The following is a 25,587-nucleotide window of genomic DNA, read 5'->3' as shown; positions in this document are numbered from 1 at the left end:
CTGCTGCACTGTTGTGTTTAGTACGTACTTAGTCAGTGACTTGTCCGAGTACTGGGCCCGTCTACGTTTTTAATCATTTGGTCATTCTTTCACCACTGGTTACAAAACACAAGATAATGTTCAAAGTAAAAAAAGGGATAGTTTTCCACACGTCACCACCACAGTGCACTTTTCTGGATCCTAAGTGTATCACATTCACACAAAAAGTCACAAGTCTCCCAAAGCAAATTGAAAATGATAGGCTTTTTGTTTTCAAACAAAATAAGAAATAAAATAAAATACAATGCGCTGATGTGAATACATTACACTCACTAAAGTAAGTCTAAATAAGGTCTAAATCATTGTCTAACATTGACAAAGCCTCAGGGTAGGCCAATCCAGTTTGTCATTATATCATGTGGGCTAGTAAAAATTTACTTGTTTAAAATTGAAAATAATGCTCAATGAATATTACTTCCTTTAAAAAAGATGTGAGTTAAGTGTGTGAATATTGACAATAGACCAATCTAGTAGGCTCCGCCCACGATCCACATGTGAGCAAGAACACGTGGGCCTCTCCAATGCCTTTCTGCACAACTCTGTTGTGTGCGCACGCATGTCGGATCTTATTTGTCAAACCTTTGTTGTGTTGTGATTGGTCAATGCGCAATGGGGCGGAGCTTAGTGGATAGGTTGATTAAACTGGTTGTGATCACCTACCATTACTAATCATTACATCAGAAAGTACTCCAGTCCTAGAACTATTAGGTTTGTTCTGCTATCGTTTTCCCGCGGACAAGTTCTAGTTCTAAGAGTAATCAGAACTAAGACTAGGCCAATAGTTTACCAAGCTAGCCCGGTGGGCTACTTTTCACAAAGGGTTAACTGCAAGGCCTGACCATGTTACTGTGTTTTTGAGTCTTGAGTAATTTAATCCCTAAACAGCTCACGTAGGAAGCTAAACTGGGATGGTGCGTGGTGGCGTCATGGTCGTCATGCAAGGTGCGAAGAGAATAAATAAATAAAAAGGAAACAAAAAGGCTGTGCACTATTTACGTTGTGCAAGACTGGGTTTACAGCATCCTGGGAATCATTCAATTGCTATTTGCTCAGACTGCTATGCTAGATCGTGTACCTGAAAGACCCATTTAATGTCAACCCTTGAGCAGTGAAAAAGCTGAGCTGGTCTACATAGAGAAATGATGTGCTATCTGTTCCTGTTGGGGTAGTCACTGAAAAAGTGTACGATGCCATGATAAACAGGTACATGTATATCAGCGCAGTTATAGCAATCGACTACCTGTGATAGGCTTTGCTTGGGTATGAAAATTAGGGAATTTGTGTTCATACCACACAGACAGAAATAATAATATCAATAGGCAGACGCATACCTTTAAAAGTAAACAGCGATAGAAGTATAACTGTAATATTAAATGAGGAACTCTTCCTGAGCAAAAGGCTTAGGCCATTCTTAATAAAATATATAATCTCATGTGTAAACAATGATGGCAAGTTCTAGCTGATTGCAAACTGATTAACAATCCAGGATCTGTGATATTGTAGAGCTCCTGGTCTCTATGGTGTTATAAATGCTAAAAGCAGTAAAGGCCTCAAAAATCAACCCTCAGAGTGAGTCTTTCTCTTTGGGCGCTTCAACTTTCAATCCTAACCGATTCTTTCTCTTTGAGCATTTCAACCCTTATACATGTAACCCTAGCAGAGTCGTTCCCCCCAAAAAAATCAACCCCAGCAGAGTCTGTCTTCAGTGAACTCTGCTCATCTTCAATAAAATGTGAGCAGGGAACGAAACCTGGAATATCATTGAATGGGCAAGGCCTTTTTCATTTAAATTGCAAAGGGCACTCCCATTGGAAAACTTGTCTCCTGGTGACATTGGGAAACTTTTGAAGGGTACCTGTGCCAGCACCAGGGGCAACGGAGGCTAGGGCTTGGAGTGTAATTCCAGGCCCTTCTATACACTGGGATTTGCTGAGAACAAACCAACGTTCTCATATTTTTATAGCCAACACTTCTTCCAAGAGAGAGAGAGAGTTTACTAAAAATTACAAGATTTAAGGATTGATGGTCTGTCAGAATTGATAGCCTTTCACTTTCAGAAGGATTGTTCCTGGTTTGGTTTTTAAATCAGTGAACTTTCTAAATGAGACACCAATTATACTTTGTAACTACATGTATTTCGTTTCGGATGATACATGTATGTTAACGTCTGCTTAGGGTGAATGTGTTCTAGTGCTCGGAGCTACACAGATCATTCACACAGATGCAAAGCTTCAAAGATACCAAGCTATGTTTCTTCTCAATAGCTCAACAAAAGCAATAAAACCTATGGTGTACCGCATGTGTGTGCATGTGTGTCGACTTAGTACACTTCATACTCTGACTTGGTCCAGTTCAGTTGACTTTGTGCACTACATGTATATCCTGCTTTAGAGAATCAATGGTTACTTTAGTGACTGTCCAATACATGTAGGCAGGCCTACTACCTTGAGCCTCAATGGTGACTTTAGTCAACTGTGCACTATACCCTGCTGGAGCCCTAAAAGGTGACTTTAGTTGACCTTGTGCACTATTATAATTAAGCCCCAATGGTGACCAAGCTAATTATCACTTAAGCCTATCAAAGCTTGAAGGTCTTTTGTTAACAAGCTGTAACTCTGGGTATGTTCAGACAGCGTGCAAAGTTAAACCTGAACCGGTTTAACTTTTACGAGCAGCAGGGGGTGATCGTAAAAATAAAACCCCTTTGCGTTCAGACAGCACTGAGTTAAACCGGATCCGGTTTATCTTTGGTTTTAAGAGGTCAAAGAAAACGCGACCACGTTACTCTAACATCCTGTTTATTTTCCTGTTCATTGGTCACCGTGTGCTTACATAATGATTACGGAGGTCAATGGTCAATAAAAGATAAACCTGAAGCGGTCTAAAGATAAACCCCCCTCTCTGGACGGTTTATCTTTTGTGGGTTGAACTCGATTCGGACTAACTTTAGATCCGTTCAGACACACTGAGTTGAACTCGATCGAGTTGAACCATGAGTTAAACCAACTTTAGTACCGTGTCTGAACGCACCCTATGTGCATTGCTCTGCCCATGTTCATGACCTCCGAACCCTATATTTGTATCAGCTTACTAGCGTAATATTGATGGGAAAAAAAGATCAGATATTTCTAATGATGTTAACATTAAATAAGGTTGCTGTTGTTAAGCAATTCCTTAAAATTGGAAAGGAAAGATCCCAAATGCCAAACATATTTTGTAAAAAAAGTGTGTTTGAGATTGCACTGAATATGTTGGAGAGCAAAAGCCGAATTCGCATTGGACTTTTGGGTCTGGTAACTTACCAGCCCTTAACAGCTGTTCGCGCTTGGTTTAAATTGTGTCCGGTAATTTACATGGGGCCTTTGTCAAACCTCGGCTTGGGCACCAGCTCCGGCTCAGGCTTGGGCTCCACGTGCTGCGTATGCAATGGACACGCAGCTATGCTTTTATCCTGCAATTTTTGGAGCAGCAAGTTTTGCATTCATTGGTTCGAACATCAGAAGACCTTTTAGATAATGGTCACGTGATAGTATTGTTAAGTTACCGGAGTGGTGCGTTCGCATTGGACTTCTTGTCCCTGTAACGTTAACATTGTTAAGCTACCGTGGCTCAAAAAAGCCTGTTAAGTTAACAGCGCCATTGCGTTAACTTACCAGCCTTGTAAGTTACTGGCTGTTGGCATTTGGACTTAATATCGGTAAGTTAGCAATTTGTGGCGGTAAGCTTACCATTTTAAGACCAATGCGAAAGCGGATTAAGACAAGAACGTGGACATTTGGGCATAACAGTCGATCTCATTTATTTTACTAGTGTAAAGTGTAAATGAAACAAAATTAAAAAAATAAGACAACATTTTGTGTTACTCATAATGCTCTAAAATGAAATCTTGAAAGAAATTATATTGTCAAACCAAGACATTTGAATACAAGCTTTCTGTTGTCTGAGCTTGTGTGCTTCACACTTAAGAGGTCAAATAATGCAAAGAATTCAGTAATATCGCTCCCCCACCCCCCTCCCCCCCAAAAAAAAAAAACCAAAAAGTAAAAGAAGAGGAATTATCCAAACATATTGCGCACAATATTTTGTTTGTTAAGTACTTACATTCTGTGGATGTAAAAGCGGGAACAATAGAGAGTTACTTTGCATACCTCGTGACATCAGTTTGTTCTACACACACCCCTGTCTCGATCTTCATAATACAACTTAAAGACAGACTGCAGGTGTGCCTTCTCGTGCTTACAATGATCCAAGAACTATTATTACAACTGGTAGTATAAAATGGTAAGTGTTGCCTTGGATGTGGGTGAACATTTGGCCATGTCGTTATCATTCATTCAGGAAAAGGAAGTCGGGACACCTTTTGGAGAGTCAGAATTAGATGAAGGTGGATATGAATTCAGTTAAAGGTTCCGAATATATGCAGATCAACTATGCCAGTCTCAATTCACTTTACTATCCTCGATGGAAAATTATTTCGGCCTTTCTTTACAAATTAGGTGTACATTTAAAATTAATTTTTACCATACAGTACAACATACCCTACAAGCCACAATTACTTGATACATTGTACATTGTATGAATGCATCCTGAGGAAGCGTTTACAGCGTAAATTTTGTCACAGTTGTGCCATTTTATGAGTGGTTTCAAATGGTTGTCACAATTTCACAACCGTTTCAATTGTCCTAAACTATTCAGTATGGTAGGAATTTGATGTGCAGTGAAGTATTCAGAACCAGATGAATGTAGTCCGTGTAAAGGGCCTTTAGTTGTGAATGAATTCATCCTTGAGGAATCCCACTCAGTATTTCATGATAAGAGAAGTAGACTAAAGTTGTTATATCAGACGGCTTCCTGTAAAGGTTTTTAAAACAAATCAATTATTGTACTGCAACAACCACCACAAAACACTAAGAAGACAAGAATAATGAACATAAGGGTATACAGTGCATTCGGGAATCACTCCTAAACTTAATGAAGCACTAAACATTTCTATGTGAGACTTTTTTGCAGTTGTTTTCAAAACATCATTCTGCATATAGAGGCAAATGTTTTAAAATATAGTTAATTTGTACTGCACTTAGCTTCGAGCAGTTTTCACTGTGGAAAAAGGGAAATGATTTTATGACTTTTTTTGTCTTGATGTTTTTGAGCCTTTTAGTTTACACAAAACACTTATAAGCGACGGCTTGTGGTCATAACAGCAGAGGTTTGCGTTAAGCAGAATCAATTTTTGGAGTTATTTAGTGACACTTAGCTACATATTGTGCATGATGTATGTTCTTTGGGTCATGTTTAAGACAAAAGTGAAACTTTGCTTACATTTTCGGTTTTGCTAAGTTAGTACCTAATTCTGCCACTGATTTCCTGAAATTGGAAACGACAAAAACTTCTCTTCTTTGGTATAATGTCTAGTCCTTATTTTTGTACATCTACACCTCTGCAATGTAGGCCTGTAACACTCCCCCACATAACTTTATTGTGCTAAGGAACTTCTTAAAAGATCTCTGTGAGCTTTATGATTCAACAAATTCCAAGACTTATCTTATTATTATTAATTTTGGTTTTTACCCATACACCGATGTATGTTAGCACTGTATACTCAGTACTTTCCCGAGTACTGTGAAAAAAACCCAGAAAAAAAACATGCCTGTGATATTTGTTCACAGGACTCGGGAAAGTACTGAGTATACAGTGCTAACACACATCGGTGTATGGGTAAAAACCAAAATTAATATTCTTTATCCCCGATGCAAATTTAACATCTATTATATCGTTGCGGTACCCGCTGCCAAAACATAGGATTCGAAATGCCTCTAGCTGCCGGGCAACCTCGGTAGTCTAGTTGGTAAGACACTGCTCTAGAATTGCAAGGGTCGTGGGTTCGAATCCCACCCGAGTAACATGCCTGTGATATTTGTTCACAGGACTCGGGAAAGTACTGAGTATACAGTGCTAACACACATCGGTGTATGGGTAAAAACCAAAATTAATTTTCTTTATCCCCGATGCAAATTTAACATCTATTATATCTTATTATTACTGTCAATCTTTGTTTTGTACAAGGCATCCCAGCCTACACAAGCCTTTGCTTATAATGGTTCATGCCTCCATACAGCTTCAGTTTTGTTAAATCATATTGTTTGTTGTATATCTGTTTGTATGGAAATAAATGTTTGATTGATTGATTGATCTAGTGGCATTTTTATCTGTAGCCAAACTTCACAGGAAAAGGCAATGTATGCACTATTCGTAAACTTTTTTTTGCAATTAGTTTCCTGAAGTTAATTTCTCTTCTAAGGGTCTGTAATCAATCGTTTACAAGATACGGGAAGCAAGCTTTTAACTTTATTATTTGGGGCTTTGTGAAAAAAACCGCTGTGGTCAAATATTCACATGTAAATGAGGGCCAGTCAAGTTGATTAGATCATGTCAAAAGAGGGCGTCTGTAATGTTTCCCAACCACAGCAGTACACTGTCATCTATCAATCACTGACTTCTTAAGCCTGGACTAGTATTCACACAGCTGAAAAGGCCAAACGAAGTGCCTGGACAAGGAAAATATCTCCAGTTTAATTGTTTGCGTCAAAAGGGGAATATAAATAATAATTAATATAATATCAAAGTATTATCTACTAGTGCACATATCTTCCAACAAGGTACTCAAGGATCAATAGAATATGGAAAACAAATGTAATTTTCTGCTGTAGGCTACAGTAGGGTGTCATTGCGCAGGATCTTAAAGGAACACGTTGCCTTGATATTCTTTATCCCGATGCAAATTTAACATCTATAGTACTCAACCGATCCAAGGCAACGTTATAATAGTATTATAACGTTGCCTTGGATCGGTTGAGTTGGTCTTTGAAAAGGGTTTGAAACCGTTTGTTATAAAATACATGGTTATAGAAATATATTTCTAAAGTAGAATATAATGATCCACACAAGTATCACTCGAAATTTGCACGGTTACCTCAGCCATTTTATGGAGTAAAAATGTTGACTCCCCGAAATGGCCGACCGTGTTTCTTTGTGACGTAAAAGGATAACCGTGCAATTCCCGGGCATGTTTGTGTGGATCATTGTATTCTACTTTTAAATTATCTATCTAACCACTTGCATTTCATAACAAATGGCTTCAAACGCTTTCCAAAGACCAACTCGACCGAGGCAACGTGTTCGTTTAAGCAGCTGTATAGCTCCAGCTGCTGTGTACAAATTCACGCTGTAAGTCGCTACAACCACACATCAAGTTCAGATTGATGTACCTGTACAATATGAGTCATACAATCTGCTCATAACAGATAATGGCATCCACTGCTTCTTAAAATTAAGTAATGGTTCTTCTTTTTTAAGAGACAGTAATTAATGGTGATCCAGTTTGGTAATTATTTTAAATTAAGGCTTGTGGAATTATTAAAGGGAACTTTAAATAGGGAGACTACAAACATAGGGCTAGATAGCTCAGTTGGTAGAGCGCCTGCATGTTAAACCATAGGGTTTGGTTAAAGGTTATGAGAATTAACTACTTTGATTGGTGTTATTAAATAGCTAGATATTAATAAACAACAAATCAAATTTTTTTATATTTTTTTAACCCTCCCTTGTATTTTTTATTGAATTAAATTGAATTAATATGTAGCGCTTCTGGAACGCCCACTAAAAATAGACCGTAGCTCATGAATAAGTGACGTCATCGCCGTGACGTCACTTGGGGAACGAAGAGCACCACCGGTCGCGGTCCACACTCGACCTTCGCGTTGTGCACCCACGCTGACTCGACTCTACACAGCAATCGCGCAATCAACGACGTACAGAAAAATTATCAACAAAATGGATTCCGACAGCGAAGTTTCCAGCGATTTATTTTCTGAATCATCGGGATCATCATCGGGCGATGGTATCACTGAAGAGGAAGTAGGAGAAAATTAGTAAATTTCTCTTTGTTCAACCCCAAATTATGTTTTACATAAAATCTCAACAAAAGAAAGGTCACACAAATTATTTAGTAAGTAAAAATATCTGATACTTGTGAGTTCACGTATCTTACATGTGTAATCACAGAATGTCCTAGTATGGAAATATACAACTGACATACCATGTAGGTTACACTTTTACTGACTTCAGAAGCATCCACCTTGCCAACTTTCAAATCCTATGTTCTTTACTTTACTTTAAAAAAAAAAGCCTGCGGTATACTTGCCTCAAGTGTTTAAACTTGTCCCTGCACATTTTCTTCCTCTCATCCAAACAACAACATGAGGTGATTCTAAGATCACGAGACGCACAGGTCAGTCACAGGGAAAAGAAGTTACTGGTAAATCAAACAAGCAACAAAGCTCTAGGTTTTTTCCAGAGAATCCTCTTCATGGTAATGAGGAATGGTGTGATCAGCGTAAAGAACCCACGAATGCAAACAGAAACTTGTTTGCGTGTCAACTTTTAATTTCAGTTGTTATAATATGCTTGAATATACAGTACAGGGAAGATTATTCCACGACCTCAGGTTTTTTTTATCAGTTTCAATCCTCGGATTATCCTGTTACTGATAACTAGTTTTAGTTCTAAAAGGGCTAAAGGGGCTCACTTCTTTCTTGTCTCTGACGATGACTAGAGCAAGCTAGTCGAAATGCCGAGACCATTTTAAGAACTCATTCCGCGGCGGTGCAGTTAAAGCCATTATACACTTTCGGTACAGAAAAAAGAAAGAAAAAAAAGTTCACAGATTTACGAATAATTTACAGGGTTTACAGAAGGTAATGGTGAAAGACTTCTCTTGAAATATTGTTCCATGAAATGCTTTATTTTTTGAGAAAACATAAAAAAATATAAATTCTTGTTAGCGAGAATTACGGAGTTATTTTAAACACGTGTCATGACACGGCGAAACGCGCGGAAACAAGAATGGGTTTTCCCAATATTTTCTCCCGACTCCGATGACCGATTGAACCTAAATTTTCACAGGTTTGTTATTTTATATTATAAGTTGTTATACACGAAGTGTGGGACTTGGACAATACTGTTTACCGAAAGTGTATAATGGCTTTAACAACGATCCTATTAGCTAAAGTAGTAGTCCTAGCCAATTTTCGATACCTTCTGCCCAGGAAGTAGTTAAAGATAAATTTACTCCACGGTAGTAGAATTTATAGCATGACTGTCTTTTCTCTAAAGAACAAACTCTACTTGGCAAGTAGATACACACATGGGATTACCACAAACCAAATACTTCATCATGCAATGCCTCAAATTCTACTAATATAGTTTTAAAGGGATGATGCATTTATATAAGCAGTTTTTACAAGATTCCATTCATTCCCATTCATAACCTTTTTGCTTACCTACAAAAATGTCACACAACTTAAAGGGTTTTAGCCTCTGCTACTATGTGTATTTAAAACTTAGTGTCAGTAACATTTCTATAGATAATGTATATTCTAAGAAAGACAAATAATTGTCTATTTTGTAAGAGAATGGTCATAATGTGTTATGAAACATTGAGGGATTGGTTCGTTTGTTTGTTGTGTGTTTGTTTGTCCTAAAAATAAATACATTTAGGTCATTATCACACTCTTGTTGAGCTTTAAATTACTATAATGCCTCTGATGTAAAATGGCACTTACTAGGCTTGCATTGACATGTTTCAGTTTCTTTACGTTGTATAGCACTATATACCCGAGTCACAATTAAAGCAGAGGCCTGGCAGTGGTTGCGATGTGGATTGACTGGCATGTAGAGGTTGGCGAAAGATTGCCCAATTAGGCGGTCACAGTCACAAATAAAAGTCTCTCGTACACTGCCGTGATGGAAATGGATTGAATTCTTTGCCGTTTTTTGGCTGGTGGTTTCCGGCAGGCACTCGTCCAATGTCCTGCCTTTGTCCGTCCCGTGCGATTCCCCCTGAAATACATGTATGAATTGTGTGTGTTTTTATCGATTTTGCCCGTCGCTGGACATTTGCCAGGCATCAACCGACTTATTAGCCATCAGTTTGGGATGCAAAAGTAACTTGATTCCTGCTTGTTTGGGCAAGGAGTTGCATCAGCAGTAAGTGCTCAGAATTCCAGTGCAAACAACACGCACTCGCTAACCTATCGCGACCTTATTTTTGACTGGGTTTCAACAAACTCAATTTATAAATTTTGTCTGTCAAGATATTTTATACTTTTTTGAACAAGTCCTGAAAGTTTCTCAACTGATGAGTCTCTCATGAAACAAGATCGATTCCTCATGGTGTTATATATTAAAAACCTTTTTCCTGGTAAAAGTAACCAAAGACTCCCAACATGATATCTTGGATAGTTGCCCATGGCCGTGCAGAGAATATTAAATGTCAGGCCTGATACTTCATGGAGGCAAGAAGGAGATTGCCTCCGTGCCCCCTGGTCATTGCCTTGGTGCCCTTGAAATGCTCTACTTGCAGAAATTTATGATTTCCTCATAGGGTGCCCTTTAACAAGGAGAAAATGCCTTGGTGCCCTTGCTCTTTTCAAAAACGAAACATACATACATGGCCTAAAAAGTATTCAGTTTTTACTTGGAAGGGAAACCCCCAGATGGGGAATTCCCATAAAGTGGGGTAGGTTATGATCCCAAGTTCCCATGGTGGCCTGGCCCAAATAAACTGTTTCAATAGAGTTAGTCCCAGACCAATGAGTTAGTACCAGGGAAGGAGTTGCAACTGTATGTTATAATCCATAATCCATTATTATTGTTAAAAAAGACAAACTCCTAACTCATAACCTGCCAGACGTGCTACCAGGGACAGCATGGGTATGCTGTATTTTCTTCAAATCTTTTACAAATTTTCTTCAAATACTTTCGTTTTAAACTGTAGTTTATTGCGATATATCTTAATTGTTGGGAAAGTAAAATTGAGCCATGAAATAGTATGAAAGTGAAATCAAACTGACAAACAAGATTAAGACTTGTCCTTCCATTTCTGGCTTCTTGTTAATAGTTTTGCCAAAATGACGTTCATGCTAGTTACCAAGTCAGTTTTTAAGATAATATTTGCTTTGAGTAATTACCAAACGTGTACCTTCCCTGTAAAAGGCAGTGGACACTATTCTGGTAATTACTCAAAATAATATTAGCATAAAACCTTACTTGGTAACGAGTTATGGGGAGAGGTTGATAGTATAAAACATTGTGAGAAACAGCTCCCTCTGAAGTACTTGGTAATTTTCGAGACCTCAGATTTAGAGTTTGAGGTCTCAAAATCAAGCATCTGAAAGCACACAACTTCGTGTGACAAGGGTGTTTTTTCTTTCATTATTATCTTGCAACTTCGATGACTGATTGAGCTCAAATTTTCACAGGTCTGTTATTTTAAACAAGGTAGATAAACGTGTTGGAAATTCTGTTATCATATGAAAATTGAAATTGCGTTCAAAATCTAAATTAAATTCAAATATTTTAGTGGTAAATTACTTTTTTCATGAACACTAGGTTACTTCAGAGGGAGCTGTTTCTCACAATGTTTTTTACTACTAAAAACAGCTCTCCAGTAAGTTTTTGTGCTAACAATTATTTAGAGTAAGTACCAATAGTGTCCAGTGCCTTTAAGTTTGAATAAATAATTTTGCTATTGGAAAACAAATTAAAAATAACAATAATCAATGAATGCTCCATCTTTACCACAAATCCTGTCATAAATATTATTTTCTCAAGGTGTTTTCTCAATTCTGTAGTATTTTACACTGGAGCAACAAGATAATGTAAAGTGTAAAAATATATTTGAACTTTACTTCGTAGTTTTGTTATATGTGAAGCAGGCCTAAATTACCAATTAACAACTTCCTAACAGAGAGTTTTGTTTGTCTGTGCAGTCAGGGTTGGTTTCCCTCAAGCGACGATTAATACTTGGGAATGAGCTTCCCCAGTGCATACGCCCTTGGCATACCAAAAACAACTATTTGAACGAATTGCACAAAATATATTTGGTCTGCTGTAACACCATCTACTTGCAAGGTAGAGACTTGCTAGAGACTTGCTAGAATATTCTAGTAGATTTGTCACACACAAAAATCGGGAGACTTCTCGGTTCTATAAAGAGCTGTTTGCTTTTAACAACTACATGGGCGGAATGTATAGAACATCGGCTGGGACTACTCATTTAGTTTATTAATAATAATAATAATAATAATAATAATAATAATAATAATAATAATAATAATAATAATAATAATAATAATAATAATAATAATAATAATAATAATAATAATAATAATAATAATAATAATAATAATAATAATAATAATAATAATAATAATAATAATATAATAATAATAATAATAATAATATAATAATAATAATAATAATAATAATAATAATAATAATAATAATATAATAATAATAATAATAATAATAATAATAATAATAATAATAATAATAATAATAATAATAATAATAATAATAATAATAATAATAATAATAATAATAATAATAATAATAATAATAATAATAATAATAATAATAATAATAATGACTTGGTGTAGGGTTTTTAAAGAGGGCTCTGAAAACTCATCAAAATTATTTGAACAACGAAAAGTATCTTTAAATGTAATTTTTTTTCTTATTTCAAGAAAACCATTTATAGCAGTTGTATTTATTGTCACTGAAGTGTTAATTACTGTTTGGAAGTACATGTATAATAGTTACACTATGATTGTTCTCGCCAGCTATTGTACACTGTGCAATATAATTTATTCAAAACTTTCCATGGTTCTCCCCAGGATTTTTCAAAACTTGGGGCATTCTCGACCCACACTTTGGAAGTTCGGCCAAAGCATGCTAAATTTAAACAAACTCGGAATGTTTTCTACTTGGTTTTAATCTTGCTTTTACATAGCAAGAAGAAAAGAAGGAAGACAATGTGTAGTCTTTTGGTGGAGCATATTGAACCAGACACACCCGTATTAGCGTGCGATTAGAGCCAATCAGCCTGATGTGCTTACTTACGTAAGGGGAGAATCCTGTTCAAAATAATTAAATGACAAGTGGAAGTGGTGGATTAAATAGTGTCCTCCAGCAGAGGGGTGTGTGGGCGTTTTTTTTTGCGTGACCTGAGAATAATTTAACAACAAATAATTGTCCTGATTCACCTGACGTCAGGCTCCCATGATAAATCTGTATTGCGCTGGTTTGGAAGAAAGATTGTACTGTGTGTTTAGGCTGGTTCATGCTTGCTGCGACTGCGCGACTATGCGAGTTAGGATTTAATGTGAAGTTCATCCCCCCAAAAAAGAGAGACTCATTAAATTTGCATTCACAAGCGTCAATTTGTGTTCATATATTCGTGCAGTGCGGGGATCTTTTTCGAAACTGTTAGGTATCTTGCCTTCATTTCCAAAAATCTTTCCATGAAGTCGATGCTTTTTCTACATCTCGATATTCTTTGAAGCTTGTGTTTCACAGACTTAGCCACAGTTTGCATCTTTTCTTATCAGGTTCTTGCCATCCAGATCGCAAGTCTTGAACTAATCCATTATTTCTTCATTCTAGAATGGGCCTAAAGATGTAGGTCCTGTTTGTTGTGTGCATGTATGTGAGTGAAGACCCCCCCAGTACACATGTAGAGGGGTTTGCCCAGATGTACGTGTATGTACACTGTATCAGCACATAAATAGCAACGTACTTGCAGGCCTGTATGCTTCGTTTTTGAAAGGGCAAGGGCACCAAGGCATTTTCTCTTTGGCAAAGGGCACCCTATGAGGAAATTGTAAATTTCTACTGTAACATTTCAAGGGCACCAAGGCAATGACAAGGGGCAACGGAGGCAATCGCCTCCGTTGCCTCCGTGAAGCATCAGGCCTGTACTTGTATTTAAAGAAATGGGTCTTATATTCAAACATGTAGTGCTCATACCTTTACATTTATGTTACTTTTTACATTTATGCTACATTTATGTATAGAAATGTATCTTATATTATAAACATAGTTCCACATACCTTTACATTCATGTTAACTTTACAAATACGACAGTTTTGTAAAGAAACCTGATCTTAATTTCAAACATAGTTCCGCATACCTTGTAGAGAAAATAATTGGTGCTTTCTTTGAGAAACCCTTGTGTGTGATATAGGACTCCGTAAGAACTACATGATACGTATTATTTATTGATTCAACATACATTTGGTACAGTTATAGGCCTGCCTTGTGTTACACTTTGACTAGACAAATAGTTGTAAGGAAGGCTTTTGGATTTTGAGAAGTGAAAAAAATAAAGGAATATTGTAACTTGGTTAGAGTTTCTGGTTAGAAGCAAAAAACTGCCTCAGAATCATAATATACAGTGTAAGAAAAGAAAAGAAACAAATAAAACAGCTTGCCTTTTCTGTGTGTATCAATAGGCTGTCTAGGTAATTGTCCCGTTTTCTTGTTGAAGAAAGCAGAATAGTTGACCCGAAGAAAGTTGCACAATGATTGCACTGAAGACATTTCCCACTTAAAGTGACACGAACGACAATTTCTTGCGGCAAGTCACATTTGTAGTTCTGACGAAAAAGGCATTCCTCGCTCAAATATAGTTCATCTGTTGAGCTGGTCCTTTCTGATAGTGTTATACATACATGTACAGTAAGATCAAGGTATGCTGCTTACTTTTTCACCGACGGAGCCAGCAGCTTGTCATTTCACTTGGGCTTGGACGGACGCAGCATTTCCACTTGTCCATATCTCCTATTTACATTTAACAGGGATGCTTGTCAACATTGAACAAGCCAGCCGGACCACTTCAGTAGAGAATTGTGACTGGTACTCAGGTGTTTTAGAAAACCTGGCTTTCGGCCAGCGGGATCACTGTTAATGCTGAATATTAATTCCCACTGTCAACTTTCACTCAGTGAAAGCCCTGGCACTGGTTTGTTTTTAGCCTTTGTTTGGTCAACTGAAAGCATCTCGGAGCTGCCTCTCGGATCTAGGCTCTGTCATTAAACAGTTGCTAATTGGCGTTTGATCTGCATCCAAACAGAGTAGTACATGTAGGCGTCAGATCCTGCGTACATTGTAGGGTGAGTTGGTTTCACTTTGTGACTGTCACCAATGCCATCAACCACTCAAAATGTCCTTCAGAAGTCTAACTGATCGCTTTTAAAACAGAAGTGAAACCAACACAGGCATACATGTAGATGAACATAATATCACCCAATAGAAGGTTGTTTTAGTATTCCCGTAGATGGTTATTTCAAAAGTCTCATTTTCGCTGTGTTTGACAAAACAACATATTTTTTTCCTGGATCCTTGAGTGGCTTCTGTAGATAAAAGAGCATTCATCAAACATGAGTACTCCTTGGGTTGGAGTCCTTGTGGAAAGCATCTAGCCCTCAGGATGTTCTGTAGTACAGTTGTTTACAACATGTTGTGTTCTGACATCCCATCACACGCTCATTCACTTGTCGTATCGTAGTTAAGTAATGATGTTGCCCATCTACAGTCGAGCCGAATCTCCAAATGGTGATGTCGGCAATTAAAACAGAGAGGGGGAGGGGATTATGTTCACAGTTGGCTCAAAGATTCATGTGTCAGTCATAAAGTTGTTGGCTGACTTTTTGATTAAAGGTGATCTTGGAACATGCGGAAGTGTCAGATTTTTTAAAGTTAATGTCTGCATCTTCTTGACAGACATGGTTGTAGCTAGACCAATTTTAGAGGTGGGCAATAAATCAAGTTTTTTTTTTCCACCAAGGGCGAGTGGGTCAACAAAATTATTCATGTTTAAAATTATGGGGCCAATATTGCTGAAATGCAAGCTTCAGGCATGATGCCAGGTTTCCAAACTGTTCATGTTATGGGGCCATGCAATAAGTTGAATGGCCTTTGGACTGTGTTCTTTCTCTGTATCATTTGATACTCCTCATCATTAGCTGTGTCTCAGATTGCACAGTGGTTCTTGGCTAAATGTGGTTAGTAAGTTCTCATAACCCTAACTAGAATAAATTAGTATTAAAAAAAAATTTAAAAAGTAAACAAGACCCTTAACGTTAAATGTTTCACAGTTTAAATTACTAGCCTTATTCGTCAATGTTTTTAAGGAAATTTGAGAGAGGTTAAAACATTAATAAGTTATTGACCTCTAATATTTTAAAGTATAAGCCTGTATGTCAATTCACATATTAGAACACTTTGGGTGGTTTCAGGTACTTGAAAAATTAAAACCGTTGGAAACTGTTTGGAAATTACTCTGAAAATGAATCTAAAAAACTTATGGGGTAAGAATTACAGCATCTTTTGATAGTATAATGCATTTTTTGAAATTGTTTACTTCAAAGTACTGCGGTTATGGAAAAACGTATCACTTTTTATCCCCCCCAAATTGAATATATGAAGCGATACCGGTAATGCTTCTAAGACAATGTGTAGTCCTGTTATAAAACATTGTGAGAAACGGCTCCCTCTGAAGTGCCATAGTTTTCGAGAAAGAAGTAATTTTCCACGAATTTGATTTCAAGACCTCAAGTTTAGAACTTGAGGTCCCGAAATCAACTATCTAAATGCACACAACTTTGTGTGACAAGGGTATTTTTTCTTTCATTATTATCTCGCAAGTTCGATGACCGATTGAGCTCAAATTTTCACAGGTTTGTTATTTTATGCATACTGTATGTTGCCACACCAACTGTGAAGACTAGTCTTTGACAATCACCAATAGTGTCCACTGCCTTTAATATGTTATTATTATTATTATTATTTATTCGGCCATTTAATAAAGAAAAAAAACAATACATGAAATTGCAAATAAGATTATAGTAAAAGGAAAAACAAATTAAAAAATATGTTGAACAGAACTACATAAAGGCATACATGCTAAATAATGGCAACTAAAGCACTGGTCCTGAATGAAGAAGATGACTGACATAAAGGTTTGGATACAACAAGAAACATGTGAAGAATAGATGAGAGAGTAGGGTAGATTGGGAGAGGACAGGAAAACATGGTGGGGAGGGAAGAGCACTGGGAACTAGGGGCAGAGACAATCCATTTCAAGCTGGCCAGGATTAACAAAAGAGTACTTCAACCCTGTGACCCTAAAGTCTGTCAATCATGCACAAAGTGTATTTTCAAATATTTGTTCTCTGCACATCCTGGTAAGTTATTCAGTACATGTAACTCACCTCATGTTCACAGAGACCCTAATAATTATTTTAAAGGGTTTGGGTTTGGGTACTTTTTGTAGGAAACAAAATATCCACAGACTTACATTAAACTTACATGGTTTGAAGGTAATGACGGTAGGAAGCGTCCCTTAAAATATTGGCTACTAAAGTGCTTTTGTTTTTAAGAAATAAGTTCAACAAGTCATGTCTCCGGAGACAAAAATTATTCTAGCATGTAGGCTGTACAAGCAACTTGTATTAGCAGTACTGGTACATTGTATGTACTGGTACATACTAAAATATTAACCCTAAGCACGCGACTCTCCTGAAAACATCGCTCTGTGATTTTCACTGTTATTCTAAAAAACTTGATAGTTTATGAAGCTTAAAGGCAGTGGACACTATTGGTAATTGTCAAAGACTAACCTTCACAGTTGGTGTATCTCAACATATGCATAAAATAACAAACCTGTGAAAATTTGAGCTCAATCAGTCATGGAACTTGCCAGTTAATAATGAAAGAAAAAAAACACCCTTGTCACACAAAGTTGTGTGCGTTTAGATGGTTGATTTCAAGATCTCAACTTCTAAATCTGATGTCTCGAAATCCAATTCGTGGGAAATTACTTCTTTCTCAAAAACTATGGCACTTCAGAGGGTGCCGTTTCTCACAATGTTTTATACCATCAACCTCTCCTCATTACTCGTCACCAAGAAAGGTTTTATGCTAATAATTATTTTGAGTGATTACCAATAGTGTCCACTGCCTTTAAACTTCTATAGGTAAACTAATTACATACTTCATTCACAGTGAGTAGGGATTCATGAAACCACCAAAAACAAAAGGTATCAAAACCCTTTAATAGTTGCTTCCGTTTCATGACTAAGCAAAGTTAAGCACCATTCTGTAAATTAGCCCAGTATTTCTCTGGTTAGCCTTAACGTGTTAAGGATTATGATAATTGAAAGGGTGAACGGAATGACCGTCAACAACAGCTGACCGCTCACATTGGCAATACAATTTGGCAAGTCGATTTTTTTTAGTGACTATCCCTTTTAAGGATGACTAGTCCAAAAGCCATTGGACACTTTCGGTAAACAGTATTGCCCACACTTGGTGTATCACAACTTGTATATAAAATAACAAACCCGTGAAAATTTAGGCTCAATCGGTCATCGGAGTTGGGAGAAAATAATGGGAAAACCCACCCTTGTTTCCTCATGTTTCGCCGTGTCGTGACATGTGTTTAAAATTAATCCGTAATTCTCGATTGTTTTAATGTGTTCTCGAAAAGTAAAGCATCTTATGGAATAATATTTTAAGAGAAGTCTTTCACCATTACCTTCTGTAAACCCTGTGTTATTTGTAAATCTGTGTTTTTTCCATTTTTTTCTGTTCTGAAAGTGTATAATGGCTTTAAAGGCAGTGGACACTATTGGACACTTAAAGTGGAAGTGTCGTGGCTGAGCAGTTAAGAGCACCGAATTCAAACTCTGGTGTTTCTGAATCCCCAGCCGTGACACTTGTGTCCTTAAAGTCACCTGGAAATAGATTTGTTTTCCTTTCAAACATAAGAGTATATGCTTACGAACAATAAAACAATTTTTTTTAGTAATTGTTTGTCACGATTTATATGTTTAAAAAATATGTAAAGTTGTTTGGGGGGCTGACTCCGCCTACCCCTTTTGTGACGTCAATCGAGGCAGACTTTGCCTGCAATGCGTATAGTAAACACACGTGCAAAGTACATGTACGTCCAAGTCGTGAGTTGGTACGTTTCAAAAAGTGTTTTTCTGCATTCAGCAGCAATACACCTGGTTCGGTTGACGTCACGAACAGCGCCCTCTCGGGTCGGGGTCTACTCTTAAATTTGTAAATAACATAAGAACTTATTTTTTAAAACCTTAGTTAACTGTTTATTCACATTCCACTCATCAAAACACATTTAGTGACAAAAGCTTTATTTTGAAAAAATACCACTTCCAGGTGACTTTAAGCAAGACACTTAACCAATGCTTCATTCTTCGGATGGGACGTAAAGCCGTTGGCCCCATGTGTTGCGTAACGCATGTAAAAGAACCCAGTGCACTTATCGAAAAGAGAAGGGGTTCGCCCCGGTGTTCCTGGCTGTGGCTGCTGTATGCACCGTAGCACCTTGTAAACCCTTACAAGGTGCTAAATAATTGGGTCTCAGAATTCATCACTTCAATAACCTATCTTTCTGAAAAGTTTGTATATATACACAGCGCCTTGAGTACCTTGTTTGGTGGATACGTGCGCTATATAAGACTTTGATATTACTATTATTATTAAAGAGTAGGATTTATCAATTAGTTTTATACACTTTGCAGGGTTTAGCCTGTTGATGTTTTCTTACAGGAAAAAGAGTATGGCAGGGTGGGGTAGGGCAGGGTGGGGTAGGGCCAGTGGGGCAGGGCACTGGGCGAGGTAGTCGTCAGTCACTAGAGCACCAAAGTCAACTCTACAAGGTGTACAAATAGTTGATCTGATGATTCATTGATTGTTGAATTATGTTGACTCTGTTAGTTAACTTTTACAGTTAGTAATTTAGTAATTAACTTTTACAGTGGTGGATAACATGACCTTAATTCCCTGACGCTGCTAAAACATAGGATTCCAACTGCCTCTAGCTACTGGGCAACCTCGGTAGTCTAGTTGGTAAGGCACTGCTCTAGAATTGCAAGGGTTGTGGGTTCGAATCCCACCCGAGTAATTGATTTTTTCACAGGACTTGGGAAAATACTGAGTATACAGAGGTCACACACATCGGTGTATGGGTAAAAAACAAAAATTAATGACCTTAAAGGAACACGTTGCCTTGGATCGGACGAGTTGGTCTATAAAAAGCGTTTGTAACCATTTTTTATAAAATGCATATGGTTGGAAAGATGTTCTAAAAGTAGAATACAATGATCCACACAAGTTTGCCTCGAAATTGCGTGGTTTTCCTTTTACTGTGCGAACTAACACGGTCGGCCATTTATCGGAGTCCAAAATTTGACTCCCATAAATGGTCGACCGTGTTAGTCGACGAGGTAAAAGGAAAACCGTGCAATTTCGAGGCATGTTTGTGTGGATCATAGTATTCTACTTTTACAACCTCTTTCTACCCATATGCAATTTATAAAAAACGGTTACAAACACTTTTCAAAGACCAACTCGACCGATTCAAGGCAACAAGTTCCTTTAATTAACGTGTACTTTTTTATAATCCTCAAAGCGCAACATGTGTCAGGGTTCTTTTCCTTTAGGATCTGCGAAGGCATTCTTGACTTCTGTCTGGCAAAAGCACGCTGAACTGAAAGACAGTCTTTGGAACATTTTCTATTAATGTTTATTTTGATTTTATATAAGTTCTAAGTGTGTTATCTGTCAAGAGCATTTTTATGTATAAAGTTTTCTCTTGATTATTTTAACCATTTTTTTTATCCCTCATTTGTTTGGGCTAATTGGCACGCAATTCGCATTTACATACATGTATCGGTCTGATAGGCTAGCTGGAAGGGCCCTCGCAGATTTAAACTGTGAACAATGGGTAGAATAACACAATAAGAAAAGAATCAAAATGGCATTGTTATTGTTTTGAAATTATACCTTTTAGATATTTTATATAAGTTCTAAGTGTGTAATCTGGAGCATTTTTATGAATAAAGTTTTCACCATGCAAAGTTTCAAATCCTACTTTGTATAGATATTTTGTTTAAAGTACACAACTGGGATGGCCTTGTAGCGAAATATTATGTCATTTACTCTGACCATGGTAAACTACAAACTTCAAGCTCTGAATGCGCACCACATTTTATGCGTACAATCTCATCACCTACCTGCCCTACGTATAACACAGGTTTATGTCATACACATTTTTGTTTTCTGTACAGATCTTTAAATGAGAGATTAAGGTTTAAATTTATCCTTCCTCCATTTGAATCATCCTAGACCAGATTGGCATTTGGGATGGTCAAATCAAGCCACTGTTTAATTAGGGAAATAAAATAATCTTCATGTACAAGATTTTTAAACCAAGAAGGGGATTGGGGACATGAAAATCTTGGGCGACATGAAAATCTTGATAACGCCAACGGAGACTTGTAATTCAGTTTGGTGCCATGGGGGAAAGAAAAAAGGGGACCTTCTTTATCTTTATGGAAGTGTGTAGCGCCGATTCTGTGCTATTTTAAGGTCTTTTTATCATTATTGTTATTATACAGGCAATGTGAAGACCATCTGATTTTCCTTCTGAAATATTTTTTTCAAATGATTAGTTTAAATCTGAGACCTCACTGATAGTAACCAGTTCAATTTTGTGAAGGAAACTATTTTCAACCTGGAATGTTGTCAAATTCAAGGAAATGTAGCATTTGAAGACCCTGTGAATCACTGTTGGGTGTATTTTGATTGCTGCAATTAAAATAAGGCCTTAATGTAAAAACGTGCAGAAAGACAAAATAATTAACTTGTTTTTCTAAAAACTGGTGTCCAAATTGTTAACTTACATGTACAGTGTACATGTAATGATGTATAAAATGGCATATAAAATAGGATAAGGCTGTGTTTCTTTTGTCCAAAATACTCTATGTTATAGCTACTGATAACTGTACAACCTACTTTACCTATAAAACAGGTCGAGGTGTTGGTACAAATGCCCCTCTACCTTCAAGTACATCCCACACAGTGCGATGAACCCCCCCCCCCCCCCACCGAGGATACATGTAGTTCACAAGCAATTTGCTGTGTGACAATTACATAGTGTTATTACTTCCTGAACTTTGCAAAATCTCAGAGAATATCTGAGCACAGTGTACACATTCAACAGTTCAAACAAAGGACTTGAACAAAAGGGATTCCAGGCATACTCTCTTTGATTTTCGCGCACAAAACCAATGGGGACATTGCCGGGGAAATCCATCAATGGAGAACAGAAACAGATGTCCTCAGTCTACATTAACAATTTTGTGCGGTGGTTCCAACTTCAAAGAAGATGACAAAGTATACTACTCACCGCTCTCATCATCTGTGAATAAATCAAAATCCTCCTCCTCCTCCTCTTTCTCCTTCTGTACATCTTCAAGATTTCCTGTCTCGGTGGATCGGACCCCTGGACATGTTTCTCCATCTTCTTCAACATCATTATCTTTGGACACTTCTTGTTCATCATTTCCATCATCTGAGAATACGTCTACATTTCCATCGTCAGTACCAGGTGTCTTGAAGACTTCGGCCTTGTTGGCGCTTTCTCCTTCCAGAGGGTTCTCCTCGTTGTTTCCAGGTATTTCGGAGAGGGAGTAGGTCAGACGAGACGAGGATAACCGCCTGACATAATGGACAGGCCTGGAGATGAGCCGTTGAATTGCCTTCTTCATGTTCCTGTGGACCATCTCAGAAGAGCTGCTACAATTTTTTTGTTAGAGATATATTCAAAGATACCATATCACTCCGGTGTTTATGTGTTCCTGCTGTAGAATAACTATTGTAGGGCACATACTGCTGCATGCGTATGACGAGTGCATGACCTCCAATTAACTCTCAATATGCTCATAAACCAGTACCAGGTTTTGATCGACACATACATTTACAGCCATAATGTTACCAAATCGCCAGCAAAAGAGACTGACATCTTTCGAAGAAATGTTTCTTCCTGAAATGATACCGGTCAAATTCCTGTCTAAAGATCACTATTTTTTTGGTTCAATTGTTGACAATTTTCGTAGCCAGCTTCCTGTTTTGCTCGTATTTTTTTAGGCGATGTGCTTCCTCTTCCTAACAGGCTTACTAAAGACCCTGTGATGCTGAAACACACATGTGTGTGTACACACCACCAGTAAAGATTATTTGGGTCTGGATTGGATGTGTGTCTGCACCCTGTGAGGTCATTGATTTATATACAAAGATATATGGCAGGCCCAGGTTGAACAAAGGCTTATTGATTTTGATGTTCATCGTACTTTTTTTTCTTTGAATAATATTTGTGTGGGTGTGAAATGTATTATATTTGGCAATAGCATCAGGGGAAATCCCTTTGCACTGAACAGACAAAGAGACCCCCTATGGAGGTTCAGAGGTCAGAGTGCTGAATCAAGTCAAGTGTACACATGTACAAACAGGGTGCTATAGCAAGTGGACAATAATATTTGGGAGTTTGATCAGGGCACAATAGCAAATAAGTATTTTGGTTTAGAGAAGGTTCTCTATCATCACACGTAGGCCACTGACTACTACCGTACCAGTGACAGTCATACCATGGAGGAGAGATTGGGTCTTTTTTCTATGCTCATCCCCCAGGCCTGTATGATTCGTTTTTAAAAAGGCAAAGGGCACCAAGGCATTTTCTCCTATGATCAGAAAAAAAATTGACTTTAAAATATAAAAAAAAAATATGGGTGGAAGATGTTGGCTGACATTAACTTATACAAAGTATTAATTTTACATTCAAAAGGACATTGACTTAATTAAACAAAAATTACAATTAATTGATTATTATTTTGTCTTAAAGTGAAGGAATACACATTTTAATGAAGGTCAATGTGACTCGGCTGAGGTAACAAAGTTGTCACGGTGTTGATGAAACAATGAAAGACGCGGACAAAATTGTGTTTGTTCGACCCGGTAGTTTTATTCGCACTCAGCGAGGAGCAGGTTAACTATAGAACAACAAATAATGAAATAGATAATTAATATATAAATACATAAATTAGATTACTCAATGATCAAATCAAAGATATAAGCAGGGTGTTTAAATAAAACACGCAATCAGAGTTTCCGGAAAGATTGAATAAAACGCAATCGATGGCTTACGGAAAGATTATACGAAAATGAACAGACAATTGTTTCCAAAAGAAGATTAAAGAAACTAAGCAATCGGATTCATCACAGGGATTTAAAGAAAGCAATTATTAAAGCTTGAACAAATCCGCTTCTGCAATTCTATATCAAAAGATGAACAGTACAATTATGGACTTTACTAAATTAACACTTACAAATTGTTACCGGGAAATTCACATCAACACTGTGGGAAACTTAACGGCGATGTACGGGGTTTACGGGAGTTTTCGGCGGCATACTGATATATAACAAAACTGTTGGGAAATACACACATATAAACTCATTTAGAGATAGCCATTAAGAGGCGTTACCGCAAACCTTTCTACATCGTATTACCACCACGCAACGTTACAAATCCTACTAATACACATACGATAATAAAAGCAATTACTAGAGACAAGTACGTTGGGTACACAAAATAGGATTTAGAAGAATAAACTAGCTTTGCCTAGTGGCACCATAAATCTTATATCAAAATCTAGCGACGGCTCTATTTTGTACCCCACTTAAACAGCATTAAGAGGAACCAAAAATAACTACAAAAAGCCTAGATCATTGAAATGGAAAGGAAGCAATTTTACAGTAACCAATACTTTAATACAATCGGAATGAGTGACATCAAATATTATACAATGAAGAAAATACTACTTACGAAAACGGCGATGAAAGCTAGCTGGGGTTGACTAAGAAAAATACGGCGAAGTTAACCAAACGAAACCAGGAAAAGAAATGAACCTAGAAAATAGGGCTTGCCACACCTTAAACCAAATTCCTAAGATGCCCGCAGGCGATTGGCTGCGTGCACTGACCTTTGACTTTAAACAAATAAGGATAAGCTAGTAAACGTAAGAGAAACGTATAAATTATAAACAATAATATAAATACATGACCGGTGGGAGATGACAAAAGTGACTCAGCTGATAGTCACTTCGTACCCCGCGCCCATGCTACAAAGGGACCAATTTGGTTATATTACGAAGTGTCCCAAAGGTATGAAGTGGCAACAAGGTATATTTTGTAAAAATTTACAATATACTACATTTAGCAAGGGACCCTGAAAGAGGCTTATAGTCACAGTATTGGTATAAACGGAAACAACTAGTATTAGTATTTTTATTATTTTTTATCTTTCAGTTGATTGATCGTAAAATTTGTACCAGCTCTAATCCTCCAGAGATGGAAGGCTGAAATATTGTCTAAATTGAGGAAATGATGTAACATGACCCCACAAATCATTGCTGTTAGTTTTGATTGCACAACTAAAGATACATAACCCAACACGACTGTTCACACAAAACAGAAACCCCTTTTTTTTAATCACAGAAGCTTGATAACAAGAAATTTTATGCTAATTTTGTTTTTTGTTTTTAAATGTTGGTACAAATTACACGTGTTTATTTTTTGGCCTGTGTTTTTTTTTTTGCCAATTAAAAACAAGGAAATAAAATGTAAAGGAAAAAGGCAAAGATTGTAATAACAAAAAATATTAAAAAAAATTGATGCAAAACATGAGAACACCGTCAGGCAGATTTCAACATGAAAGCATTTCCATGGATCGAGGTATAATTCATACCCTTGAAGACACTGAACACTGTTGGTACTTTTATGGGACTT

At 37.2% G+C, this 25,587-nt stretch overlaps 2 protein-coding genes across 2 annotated transcripts in view; one reads left to right on the top strand and one right to left on the bottom strand.

Moving 5' to 3' along the window:
- Positions 1–15,172, bottom strand: part of LOC117307082 (FYVE, RhoGEF and PH domain-containing protein 1-like) — an 81,604-nt gene extending 66,432 nt beyond the window's left edge. The window contains exon 1 of the mRNA XM_033791736.1: positions 14,370–15,172. Within this exon, the coding sequence (XP_033647627.1) occupies positions 14,370–14,478 (109 nt within the window). The 5' untranslated portion in view covers positions 14,479–15,172. The remainder of the gene's footprint in view (positions 1–14,369) is intronic.
- Positions 1–25,587, top strand: part of LOC117307083 (quinone oxidoreductase-like protein 2 homolog) — a 36,777-nt gene that overhangs the window by 229 nt on the left and 10,961 nt on the right. The window lies entirely within an intron of this gene.

This window comes from Asterias rubens, chromosome 2 (assembly GCF_902459465.1).
Source record: "Asterias rubens chromosome 2, eAstRub1.3, whole genome shotgun sequence".
Classification (NCBI taxonomy): Eukaryota; Metazoa; Echinodermata; class Asteroidea; order Forcipulatida; family Asteriidae; genus Asterias; species Asterias rubens.
Note: the sequence above shows the minus strand (reverse complement) of the source record. Positions and strands in the feature narration are given on the sequence as shown.